The sequence below is a fragment of the Zophobas morio genome, unplaced genomic scaffold, assembly GCF_036711695.1.
Source record: "Zophobas morio isolate AGI-343-1 ecotype UQ-CSIRO unplaced genomic scaffold, CSIRO_AGI_Zmor_V1 ptg000004l, whole genome shotgun sequence".
NCBI lineage: Eukaryota > Metazoa > Arthropoda > Insecta > Coleoptera > Tenebrionidae > Zophobas > Zophobas morio.
The window spans coordinates 19,266,524-19,280,063 of NW_026972109.1; the positions used below are offsets into that span (position 1 = coordinate 19,266,524).

The window sequence follows — 13,540 nt, forward strand, 5'->3', positions numbered from 1 at the left end:
GGCATTCTTTACCTGCGTAAGTACAGTGTGTCGGAGGAAGACAGAAAGAGAAACACAGCAGACGTTCTAATTGGGTTAGTTTTACAACATGCTAGCACAATTCTCTAATCTACTATAGTAAATAATTATAGCTTTTATTAAACCGGTAGCGTACAATTCAGGAGCATGGGTCAATTGCGCGCAGCGGCTAAAACAAATTTTCACATAGGTGGTCCTAAACTGTATTCTATAGATTTACTTTATACAATCCACATAAGGTTTACTGTGTAAAATGTTGAGATGACGTCATTTTAGTGGGGCTGTTTACACAAATTTTGGTTAGCGTTTAACCATCTGCACGATACATATTACGACTTATTTCCGTGCTCTCAAAATTGCATCGTTTCTTATACCGTTTCCGCACTAGCATTTTATGCAACATTTCTTCATTTTTATTCCGAAGCTATTCACAATCCAATTATGACAAATTCTTCACCACTCAAGTTTGGAGTGGAGTTTCTAGCGTTTATTTTTTCTTTCCAAAGCTTGAATTGTCTCTCTCAAGACTTCCTAATTCCGAAGCTTTCGTTCCACGTTCTTGTTTTTAATGCATGATGTCAACTAGAGGTAAAATAATCGGGAACATTTATAACCCAGTGAAATTTTGTGGCCGAGGCGAACGGCGATTTCATTCATAAAGCCATGCCGAAAGCCGGATCTATATTTTCTCGCAAAGGAACTTCTAATGCGTAATGAAAAAATCCGGTCGATTGAGTAAGAAAGAAGGAATAATACGCGAAGTTGTTGGAAGTTGAAGTTAATAAAAAAGTTGCTGATGTAGTACGAAACAGATTATCTGTCCCGGATATCACCGATACAAATAAGGAAAGCGCGTAATCCATCAAAGCGTAGATGTTGCAAGAATTATATAAGGAAAAAACCATTACTTTATGGTTCCCAAAAAGAGCGATATTAGATCCAATTTCAAAGTTCTTAGTATGAATTCAATTTGTTTTACGAGTTTAGGATCGGGAATCAATAGATCGGCCGGGGCTGGCCAAACTTTTCGGGTTAATATCAATTGAAATATTCGGGAGTTATGGTTTAATATTCTGCCAACGATTCGCATTTTTTTATGCGTACACATTTGCCAATATAAGGGAACGTAACGATTATTACGGTCTGTTATTTGAATTTTAAATAACCGTCGTGTAACGATTTCCTGTTCGGGCTGACGAAAACGAGGACAAATTATGATTATTAATCTGCGGCCAAACAAGTTTCGTCTTGTGGTGATCGCTTGCGGTCGCCTCGTAAGATGCAAAGGGCAATAAAACGTACAATAAATTTATCAAAGTTATAAACTATTAATAAGGCAGTAATAAATAGCGCCGAAATCGTGCCAAATAATTCAGGCTTGTTCAACATCCCTGAAAAACTTCCTCCGTCGTAGCGTGGCACGAAAAATGTTCTTTCAGCCACCCTGGCAGCAAAAGCACGAAAAATTATGTGTGGCCATAACAAAACCCAAACTTTTGAAAAGAGTCCCGAAGTTGCGTGTTTTAAATCGGCGGAAATGAGACGGCGATGTCCTGAAAAAAGGACGAAAATGAAGTGACATCGCGTACCAGGCCCGATCGGGCAGGGCAAAAAACACACAAAGCGTGAAATATAGACCATTACCACGTTAGAGATGATGTCGTGAAAACGACGGGCCGAGGCCCCCAACTTACGATAACGAACTAAATAAACTTTAATTGGCCGCCTTTGCCTGTTAATCATGCCCTTTTAAATATAATTTAGCTATTCTAGGTTGCCGTGTAATTAGAACAGTTAACAAGATTTAAGAACGCTATTCTCTGTTTGGAAGCGAACTCTAAACACGGGATTTATTAACGGCACGACGGCCCACCTAAGCCGCGAGGACCCAACTTCACCAATTAGACACCCCACATACACAAAGCCGCCGCAAAAAGCGTTAATTAAAAACTGCATTTGGTTGTTTACAGCGCGACGAATACGGGGGAAGACGTCTGTTTGTGTTTACGGGATGAGTCCCATTATGATTCTATAAGTGTTTTATACGCAAAACTAAAAATTCCACACCCGTGAAACAAGTAACGGTTACAATTTGTGGTTGAAAAATTTTAAAAAGAGCACAACTGCAATACAAAATATCATGTTTTTTTTTTTCTTTTTACTATGGATTTAAACTGGAATGAAACAGTAGAAATAACGTCATAACCACAAAAGTATTCATTGTAAATTTGAACCACGTGTTTACCGAAACTTCACATTATAGAATATAAAAATGACAGAAATGTCTATATCTTCTTGTTTGTTTGAAGAATATAAATTTTTGTAAAACTAAAAGGAGCTGCTACGAAATTCTAAAAGCTATTTTCACTTTTTTTTGTGATTACTGCCGTTACTATTTTATTAAATTAAAAATCTTAAATCTCGTTGCATATTTACTGAATAACGCATCATCTATAATACCGATTGTTGAAACTTGTGATACTTTCAAGATTGCGTTTGCTATTTTATTTTCCACACTGTTTACTTTATTGTTTATTAGCTTCTAACCGCAGCTTCGTGCACGAAAATTTAGGTTTGTTAATATCGAGCGAGCAATATAATTTGTAATCGAGTTACATTTGCAAAAAACATTTGAACAAGGTACGTGTGTCTTACCAAATTCTGACGATTAATGATGTCTACAATTCCGCCGTTTAGCTGCATTAATGGGTTTTGGAAATTTTATTAAAATTAATGTTAAACATTTTAAATTGTACTGAGTCGTTCAGTTTTGCAATTCTGCAGTTTTTAAAATTCATCCCTATTTTTTACATGATTGGAATATGTATTCGCCTGTGGTATTTGCAGTAAGACCTTGACCGATATTGGATATAACTTGAACCACTGTTCAACTGTTCGTTACGTTTGAGGTTAAGTTGATTGTGTTTTCCAAGTGTTTTCGAACTGAATTGTGTCTTTTTCTGAATTCTTTAAGTAACTGAAGGACCGTAACGAACGATTTTTTTCTTTTGTTGTGTTTCGTAGTGAAAATCCTCTTAAAAAAAACAGTTCTTTTCAGAACTAACTTGTTTTCATTTTGGGCCGTTTTTTGGCTTAAATTTTCAACAAATTCAAGAACTTGATGAAAAATGGCTTTTACATTGGAATATAAGACTTTTATGATTGAGTCTTACTTTCGAAATGGTCAAAAAATCGACGGACAATGGCAATATTCAATTCCTGACACGTGGACCGAATTTAGAGAGCAATTTCCAATAAATATTGTGGATTATGCTAATTTTTGCAATGCTTTAAAGCGTAGTGTGGGACAGTTCAGAGAAACTGGGTCTTTGCAAAGAAAACCAGGAGCTGGCAAAACAAAAAACAAGAGAACTCCTGAAAATATTGAAAATGTTCGAGAAATCATGGACGAAGTCCCAACAACGTCTATTCGTCATTTGCAACAACAAGTGGACTTGTCATATGGCACTTGCCGAACAATATTGAAAAAAGACTTGGGATTATTTGCTTATCGATTACAATGTGTGCAAGAATTACATCACGGGGATTTTCCAATAAGACGTGAATACTGTGAGTGGTTTTTGAACACATTTGATGATGAACTGCTAGAGAAGACATTTTTTACGGATGAAGCTTGGTTCCACTTGAGTGGTTATGTTAATTCCCAAAATATGCGAATGTGGAGCCAAGAGAAACCACCTTTTTATGTTGAGGCCCCACTTCATGCACAAAAAATTGGTGTTTGGGCTGCAATTAGCCGAAGACGCATCATAGGCCCATTCTTTTTTAATGGTAAGAAAATGAAAACTAAAGTTTTAACTTTCTTCCTCAACTTATCATTTTTTAGGCAATTTAACAGCCATTCGATATCTGGAAGAAATTTTGGGGCCATTCATAAGAGAACTCCATGATGATGAATTAGCTTTTGGTTTTTTCCAACAAGACGGTGCCACAGCACATACTGCTCAAATAACAATAGCGACATTACGAGAGTTTTTTGACCAAAGAGTCATTAGTCGAAATACTGAACACATCTGGCCTCCAAGATCATGTGATCTTACACCTGCTGATTTTTTTCTCTGGCCGCATTTAAAGAAGACAATTTATTGTACTCCTGTTAATGATTTGGAAGATTTAAGGAACAGAATAACCGAAAAAATCAACGAAATAAACAACAATGAGGTTATGTTGAACAATGTCAGTGATGCAGTTCGAAGAAGAGCTTTGCTGTGTTTACAAGAAAATGGGGAACATTTTCAGCATTTATTGTGAATGGGGACTTTAAATAAAGTGTTTAATGCTCTAATGGAAATTAATTGTGAATTTAAGTGTTATTTTTTTTTATTAAAAAGTAAATGATGAAAATTCAAAATTTTGGTTTGTTTTTGGCTGAAAAATGTGTTTGCACAAGTCGATTTACCTCATTAAAGTGAAAAAAACCATCATCGATTTAAAAGTCGATTCCTTTACTGTGGTCAGATTTTATGGAATTATATTCACCGAATTCGCCCCCACATTTCAGGATACGTTCAAAACAAAGAAGATGAGTCTTATTAAATAAAAAATCTGAAGATTTAAATGGTTAATCATTCATTAATTCATTATTTAAATTCCGTTCTGAGTTCACGCCATTTTTTTCTTTCGATCTGTCAATTTAATTATGAAGTTATGAACTATGTGGATCAATCATCGACGTGACTTTTCCGAAACAAATGAAAATCAAGAAATGACTCGATTACAAATTATATTGCTCGCTCGATATAAATAGTTGTTTGCATGTACAAGATGTTTATAAAAAATTCTAATACTTTATAATTTTCAAATATCGACATTTCAATCGTTTCAAATGAAAAACCCTGTATTTTATTACTCTATTTTTTCCTGATTCTTCTAATGCATCGATGTGTCTATTAAATACGAAAAAATTGCAGTAACTATCAATTTTAAAAATAGAAAATACTGATCAAAAATGAAAGGAAACAAAAAATAAAATAAGATGCTGTAATAAAATATACTTCTATTCGAGAAAACTGAAATATGGATATTTGATTTTAATAATTAAAAAATTTTTGATATACTCTCTGTGTATGAAAAAATAATCTTATTTATGGCACAACTAAGCGCGTACCTTTTGTTCTCTCCACAAAATGTTGTAACACATTGAGAGAAAATTTCAAGAAAATTGGAGTGACCCAGCAACGTCACATCGTAATTTCAAAAACAAACTGTGGTTATAAAGCCTAAGAAGAAGAGATATATAGCCTGTACCATAAAAAAATTGGTCGAAAGTTGTTTCGACAGAACTTCCCTCGCTCCTGAAGTACAATCAAACATACCCAGCATTTTCGAGTTGAGTTTTTTCTTTACACAATTTTGCAATGACGTCATCGAAATTTTTGCTAGGGCACGTATATCAACTTGGATTGGTGCAATGTAATTCTAAAAATAAGAGTATTGTATTCCCAAAAATTTCTGGCAAAATGGAGTGAGCCGTTCCGGACTTAATTAATAAAACTGACACATTCATTAATTTTTTTGACACAGCTGTTTAAGCAAAATTAAAAAATATGAATGATTTTACGATCTTCGTTTGGTTGCTGTAAAGTAAAAACCAGAGATATAAATAACACCCCTTGTCCTTCGGCACTAGGTAATAGCAATCAAACGCTCAAGTGTTTATTTATGTTTATACATTGAAAGAATGTCACGTAGAAATCAGTTTGATTTGAATGAGTTTGTCTTCTCAAAACAGGACTAAAATTATTGATTAAACCACAATCAAACAAAATGTTTTGAATATTACTCCTATAATTCTTATTTTATCATTATTATATAAAAACGTGCTTATTCTTAAACATTTTCTAGAAAATGGGGTGACAAGTTCTTAATTTGACCAATAAAAAATTTGTGATGATGACATCAAGATGGATAATACTAGTCCTAGCACAAATGAAAAGTAGTCACAGGGTATTACCAATGCAAGAAAAAAAATAAATAAAAAGCCAAGTTCAAGTACTAACTAATTTCTTAAGTAAATGCGACTTTCAAAGAGTCTTTCAGCCTCTATTTTACCTCCCGAGGGATGCAATTTCCAAAAATCCAGGAACAGGTAAATGTTAATTTCTAACTATAAAACTATACATATTAAATTTCATATTTATTTATTTCGAAAATTAAGCGACCCACAAATTTTCATACCCTATTTTACCTCTGCAAGGGTGGTATTTCCAAAAACGCTGAAACAGGTAAGCGTTTAAGTTCTAAGAAGAAGAGTAAATTTTAAATTTCAAGCTTTACTCTGAAAATGCATGACATAACGAACATTATGATTTTCATCCGCTATTTTAGCCCCTTACGGGAAGAATTTCCAAAAATTCTTTCATAATGAGCGCCTGTGTTTTGAAGGAAACCTACATGCAAAATTTCAAGTTTCTAGACCCAACGATTTGGGCTAGTAGATCAGTTTACTCTTTGATATGTACAGGGTTGTTAAAAAATATGGATGCAGCTAAATATTTCCAGAACGGTTTATCAGAACTCATTGAAATTTGGTATATATGTAAAAGTTTTGAAACTCTATCTTCTGAAATGTTATTGAAATTTTCATTTAACATCTTTGAAAAAATCTTTTTTTTTTCTGTATTCCGTGATGTAACAATCATGCCTTTACTTATTTGCAGTAAAGGTAAAAAAAAAAAACATTAAAATAAAACAATTTGGAATATGTGAAATTTATTTGGCGTAGGAAATGTTGTCTTTATCTGTCATTAGTTCTTCACCACCTGTACGTCGATAGAAAATTTAAGTAAAAGTTAATAATAATTGTAAAAATAACACATTTAATTGAAAACAAAAGAAAAAAAAAATCTTTTTCCAAACTGTATTATTTTAATTTTTTTTGCCTCTTATTGCAAATAAAGAAAGACATGTGTCACATTTCTGAACGCAGAAAAAATGTTTTTTTTTTCTAAATATAAATTTGACACCTCGTGCTATTTCAAAAAAATCAAGTTGGCCTTGTATCTCCCTAACAAATTTTGATGGAAAGTTGAGTAATATTTCTGAGGATAGAGTTTAAATACTTATTACTTGTGTACCAAATTTCAATTAACTCTGATAAACCGTTCTCGTGATATTCAACTGCTTTCATACCTTTTAGCGGGCCTGTATAGATTTATTCGCTATCCTCTGAGAATTTAAAAAAATTGGGTCTTATCTCTTGTCTACATCATGGAGGGAACTTCCGTGCAAAATTTGACGTTTCTAGGTCCAAGGGTTTGGGCTGGGCGTTGATGACTCAGTCAGTCGGTGAGTCAGAGACTTCTCTTTTTATTATATGTACTGATAATAATTATCAGCTCTCCGAGTTCTTTTACAATATTTTTAAGTTGATCTTATTTGGTTTCTCTGCTGTTAGAATAGGATATAACAGGGCATTTGCCGTCTGCCTAGTTTTTATTTTTGAATAACTTAATAAATATATTATTATTATGTTTGTATATATGGATTTATATAAATAAATAAACTTTATTTATTTATTTTACTTTATATAAAGGCAACTAGGAGAATGAAGCGTTTCTGTTATGCTTGTTTAATAAATAACACGGGCCTGCGATGGTTTTCCCCCAACAAAATCAAGTAGTAATTTCGGTAGGTCTTAAATACTCATGTATAAAAAAAAATTGCAAAAATTTCTATCACGTACAGTTTCTGCAAAAAATATTTTTTTCAGTTTTGTTCATAGTACTACAAAAATTAATTTCTAGATTTTGTGGTAATAATATGTATGGATAATGGTGTTGATATTTCATTTCGTGTTCAGCTTAATAAGAGTTATTTGTGTCGACTATGCGCTTACTACCCTGAATTTAAACAAAAATTACGAATGTCTTCTCGGAAATGGGTTAATTCTTCAGATAACTTCTGTTACATTCGTAGAAGTTATTTAATCAAAAAACAACAACAAATAATTTCTGAATTTATCGAACAACTATGCGAAAGTTATTTTAAAGTTAATATAAAAAAACCAAGACAAAAATTGTGTGCCTCATAAAATGTGTTCATGCACCTTGCAAATGGTCAAAAGGAAAAACAAATCTTTAAGCTTGCTGACACCAATGATTTGGATGGAGCCACACAATCATACAAACGATTGTTACATTTGCTGTTCAAATATAAAAAGATATAATGCGAAAAATGTAACAGCAATAACATATCCTATCGTGAATACAAGAGAAAACGCTTAAATCAGAGCTTTGAAGAAAGAAAAAAAGAAGCTTCTTGATATATTTGTTTTTTTAAGTCTTGTTTATAACTAATTTAGTTCATTTAATAAATAAACATTCAATTTTATATTCTTTATATTTTATTTTTTCATAAAAATTGTTTGAAAAGCTATGAATATTTAGGCCTACATAAAACTAAATCTCGATGTGCTACAAAAAAACTAGAGTTATATTTTAATTCCGCATACATAAATACCTAAAAAAAAAACAATATTATTTAAAAGGGAAATTAAAAGTTATATTTCGCAGGCCTGTGTAATCAATCTTGAATTCCACTATTCTTTCTGTGCTAGTAAAAGTATGTTTTAACCTGGGAGTACATGAAAATTACTAAAACTGTAGGTCTCAGTATAACGCAATAATTGTTACACTTTCAAATTCTATTTTTTCAAGATCATAATACTCTCAGTCTCAGTTTTTCTTAAACATCCACCTCAACGTCTATTCCTATACGACTGTACTACCAATAAGAAGTGTTTTCTTAAAAAGATTTCGAAGTTCTCTATGCATCACAAACACGATCCAGTGAACTTCGGCGACTAAATGAGTTAGTGTTGTGAAGTACAGGGAGGAAAGGAGTACTTGCACGTGCTAGTCGAGCATGGGCTGAAGCTTTTTTGGTCTCCGCTTTTTTTTGAAACAGCGCTGTAATTTACACGCAAACTGGTGATTAATTAAGACTGGATTTCGTCCTTTGGGCTTTTTTTGTTGAACAACATTGTGGTTACAAGTGAGTTTGTTATCTCGCCACGTCCTGGAAAAATGTCGAAACTGCAGTTGCCACTGTAGGAAAATCAAGGTCGTTACAAAGTCGCAAGCTAATCTCAAACTAGCATTAAATTAAACTATTATTGAATTATTAATAACGAAATATTTAACTGCGTATTAAGACAGGCAATTCTTCACTGGTTTCTCTACAATGTTTTTATCGTCCTGAAGAATATCTCGAATGGTGAGCGAGAGTTTGTGCATTCAAAAATGGGCTTTGTTATTAATCAACGACTTTTTCGAAGTCTGAAAATAAAAAAATTTTCTGATCCAATATGGCAATAGTAAAGACTGTAAAGGACTGGACAAGTTATAAAATAATAATTAAGATATATAAATAACGATTTGTTTTGAAATAAAGGAACTTTTCTTATGTTAAGCGGATAACTTATTAATAACCCCTCGTCAATTACCAATCAATTTCCCTGATTCTTTTAAACACATAATTAAAACTTGCTTAGATCATATGTTTGCTGACTAGAAACTAGGTCTCAATGTTTGAACATCAATTACAGTCGCTCTATGCAAACTAATCTGACAAACAAACTGATATCGTTACGTTTACTTAATAGTAACTAACTTCAGCTTCTTCCTCTAGAACTAACTAATTGCAGTTGCATTTCTTAAAAAAGACTTGGATGGTAATTGTACATCATTATTATGCATTCATATACGGCATAAGTGTCATTCGTCACTCGTTTTAATTCATAAAATCATCTTTCTTTCAGTCCGTTCGTCGTCTTTATCGCTTCTGCCCTGTCAACTTTGCCACTGAAAGTATTTACTATCGCGGCTGTAAAAGGCAAAAATGAAGGGATCAGGGGGCCCCACGTGGACGTTCTTATACCTGAGAGTAACATGAAAGCCGAGACATTATTATTGCATTACGTCCCTGCGAGCCATGAGAAATTTAAATCTTTGGGCATTAACGGCGGGATGAAGACGAGACTCTTTAAGAATTCATGTTAGGACAGGGAGATGTAAACGCCATTATTTAAAATGCTCGGCACATCGTGCTAACGATGACTGATGACTTTACGTATTGAATAAGATGAAATACTGCACTTTTAAAAGTGTTTTCCTCCGCCACTCGAAAATTTCATTCGACAACCGGGACGTGAAATTGGGTGGGCAATTTTGGAATTTTCCTTCAGTTCTACAATGCCGTGCATATGTGTTCGATATTCGAACGAACACACCGTTATTTACTTAATCGTCGCGACGGCATGTGTGCATTTTTCGAGAAATAATTAAGATATCACATTTGATTAGAATGGCGATTCTCACGAAAGCGTCACGGATTAATTTAATCTAGTTTCAGGTTTTTACCGAGTTGATTTTTAACTGTATTTAAGCATGTCAGCCGCATTTCTCGATACGGATCTCGCGTTTGGAAAATTGCAACGCGAAAAAAGTGTTTTTATTGGATAATACTTGGCAACCGTACGAGGCGAAAGCTGAAAATGACGCGGTTTCAGTCGTCATATTGGGGTTAAAGTAGTTTCAAACATGCATTTTAGAGTCCAGGAGAAATACCATCAGTCGATTTGCAAGAGAAGATGAGATGAAAATTTGGTGGAGGCGCCGGGCTTATTCTCTTGGATGCAACTGTGTTATTTTTTCGGTATTGTTCGATTTTTCTATTCGCTATTTTAAAATATTTAAGTGTATCGCAGCCTTGTTATATAAAAAGAGAATTCTGTTAAGCGCAATGCATATTGCTATTATTTGCAAAATTCGTTTCTTTGTACTAATTGTGTAATCTTATAAACGTGTTATTGGCTTCAAGAGGGATATAATTTAACAAAGCCCACAATATTGCTGAAAACCGTAAATCTCGTCATTCGAAGCAAGAGTTGTTATTTTTATAATTAAAGCCACCATCGACAACAAACTTTTTTCTTCAAACCATGGAAAAACAGAGTGAAGAATATATACCTAGTTTATTTTATATATTATAATTTGGAGTAGTCACATATGTTATAACAAACGTAGCAACTGTAGTTAAGCTTGCGATTGTTAAGTAGTTAAGTCCAACGAAAACAAACATCGGAGACTATTTTCAGAATATCAATTAAAAACAGAAGTTGGATAAAAGAGAAACTAAATTATTCAACAACAACTGCAACAGAAAAAAGAGAGGGGTCTAGAATAGTCTATAACATGATATAATTAATTATTTAAATGAGGTAAACGCGACACGTTTAAAGTAATCTCTCACTCAACCATGTATGATGGATACCAGATAAAATGACCAAGCAGAGTGACATTTTTCAAAATGAGATATTATGAAATATTTTACGTGAATAACTAGTTATGAAATATTAAGACCACTTATTTATGACATCTGTATCATAATGTAAAATTTTAGTATACGGGGTGAAAAAATTGTTCCACGAGCCGAAGGCAAGTTGGATAATACGTAAAGGATTGTAAAGAGACATTACGATGCAAATATTGCACATCGTTTTACTACTCTTCTAAATAATACAAATATTTTTGTGTTTTTAAATTTCATTTATGGAAAGATAATAGGGGCAAGTTTAGTATCCGTAGTTACTAATTTGTTTGCGTGTTTGTGAGTAAGTACAAAAATGAGTGATTCAGAGGAAAATCTGCCTTCTGATATCAATATGTTAATGCGTTCAGGTTGTTTTGAGATTTGGAGTTTTTGGTGTTGGTCGACGAGAGGAGATCACAAATTTGATGAGACAAGATGCTAAAAACGAAGGGGCGCTTACCAGAATCACCTTACCGAATTCAAAAAATTAAATTTTCCAATAACAGAAGGAAATATTCACGGAATAAGTTGTTTGGATTTATTTCAAAAATGTAACAATTCCGCGTCCAAGTTATACTAAGCACAATCGTTTCTTTATTACCTACAAGAAGGTAGATGTACCCAGTGGCCTCTTTGAGTATACAATTGGAGGAATTCCAAAGAAAATCGCTACTGCATTATGATTATCTCAACCAGCAAACTATACAGGTCATTGTTTTCCGTGATCTTCAGCATCATTATTGGCAAATGCACGGGCAAATATGCATACTCTGAAGCGTCATGGAGGCTGGAAGTCTGATAGCATTGCAGACATAAATGTTGAACATCAGTCGAAAATAAGAAAATAACTGCTACGAAAATAATGGGTTGTTCAGCAAGTAACGTCATGGTGGAAATCCCAGCTATAACATGGGAAGAGCGCTTGCAGTTGATTTTATAAATGTTTCAGACTATATCATATAAGTATGTTAAAAAATAGCTATAAGCATTTTTTCTTAATAGTGCACCAGTGCGATAAAGACATCTATTGCCGCACTAGTGAGGTAAAAAAATACATTACGACACTAAAACAAATCCTCAAATATGGAACATTCCAGAATGAAAGTAAGTGATTTCATATGCCAGACATCGATGGCTTTTTAATAGTAAAGTTTAATAGTAATCAAGCCCATTGGGCGACTTGATATTTTCATGTTTATTTAAATTTTATAAAATAACATACTCCAGCACTTGTGGTTCATGAATTAGTGTTGATTTTTGGAAAAAAAATCACAACTCGCTTTCCTTGTTTCTCGAAGTCTACACTTGTTACACAAAATCTGGTCACTCACTGGTTACGAAAATAGTTATTATTATGATGAAAAAATTGGTCTAAGGTTATTTAGATAGAATTCCCTCTCTCTCTATACAGCCTGTTATTGAAAGGTACGTACAAAATAAAATCGGCAATTGGACTCGAAGTATGGGTGCTAAAAATTAAAAAAAGTTCAGGTAAAAGTGTTCTCCTTTTAGAGATAAAAATTATTAAAATTTATGTCCAAATTCGTTGTACGCCTCTGATAAAAAGATCATCTTTCGTTTCTATAGCAACATTTAGTCTTGACAAAAGTTTTATTGTTACAGTTGCTAGGATTTACTAAAATAAATTAATTTTACCTATTTATCCTTCAGTAGCGTCTAAAAAGGTTGGATAAGGGTTAATTTTCCCCTTATAATTTTGATAACACAAAATAAGTTTTTCCGACTTCTTAGACTTCGCGAAGAACTGTCCATTTTGTTGTACGTACCTTTCAATAACACCCTGTATACAATCCAACAAATTTAGTTTTTTCGAAAAATTATATAATTTGATTATGCAAAATTTTATTTATTTTGTGATAACGCCTACAAGTAAAAAAAATCATAAAAACATTTTTATAAAGTAATTGTGATAAAAATCAAAGCAGATTCATAAAGTAGTACGAATACAGGAATATGTTATTTCATAAAATTTTAATAATCTTAACTATGCAAAATGAGGAGAGTATGTCATAAAATTGTTGATGGGAATGACAAATTTTGATTAGCGTTTTAGACGATATTTCTAACATATGTATATTAAAATTTGACGATAATTGATCTGGTAGTTTCGGACATTATCTGTCAAAAAAAATCGGATAACAGACGGAAACAAAACCGACTGTTTCAA

The 13,540-nt window shown here is 33.0% G+C and overlaps 2 protein-coding genes across 11 annotated transcripts in view; one reads left to right on the forward strand and one right to left on the reverse strand.

Annotated features, from left to right (window-relative positions):
- The window catches only part of Camta (Calmodulin-binding transcription activator), a 339,661-nt gene that overhangs the window by 167,168 nt on the left and 158,953 nt on the right, over positions 1 to 13,540 (reverse strand). The window lies entirely within an intron of this gene.
- Positions 3,147 to 4,341, forward strand: LOC135133424 (uncharacterized). The gene is made up of 2 exons (XM_064061811.1): positions 3,147 to 3,810; positions 3,866 to 4,341. Exons 1-2 carry the CDS (start codon positions 3,147 to 3,149, stop codon positions 4,288 to 4,290), a joined length of 1,089 nt encoding a protein of 362 aa, XP_063917881.1. The 3' UTR covers positions 4,291 to 4,341.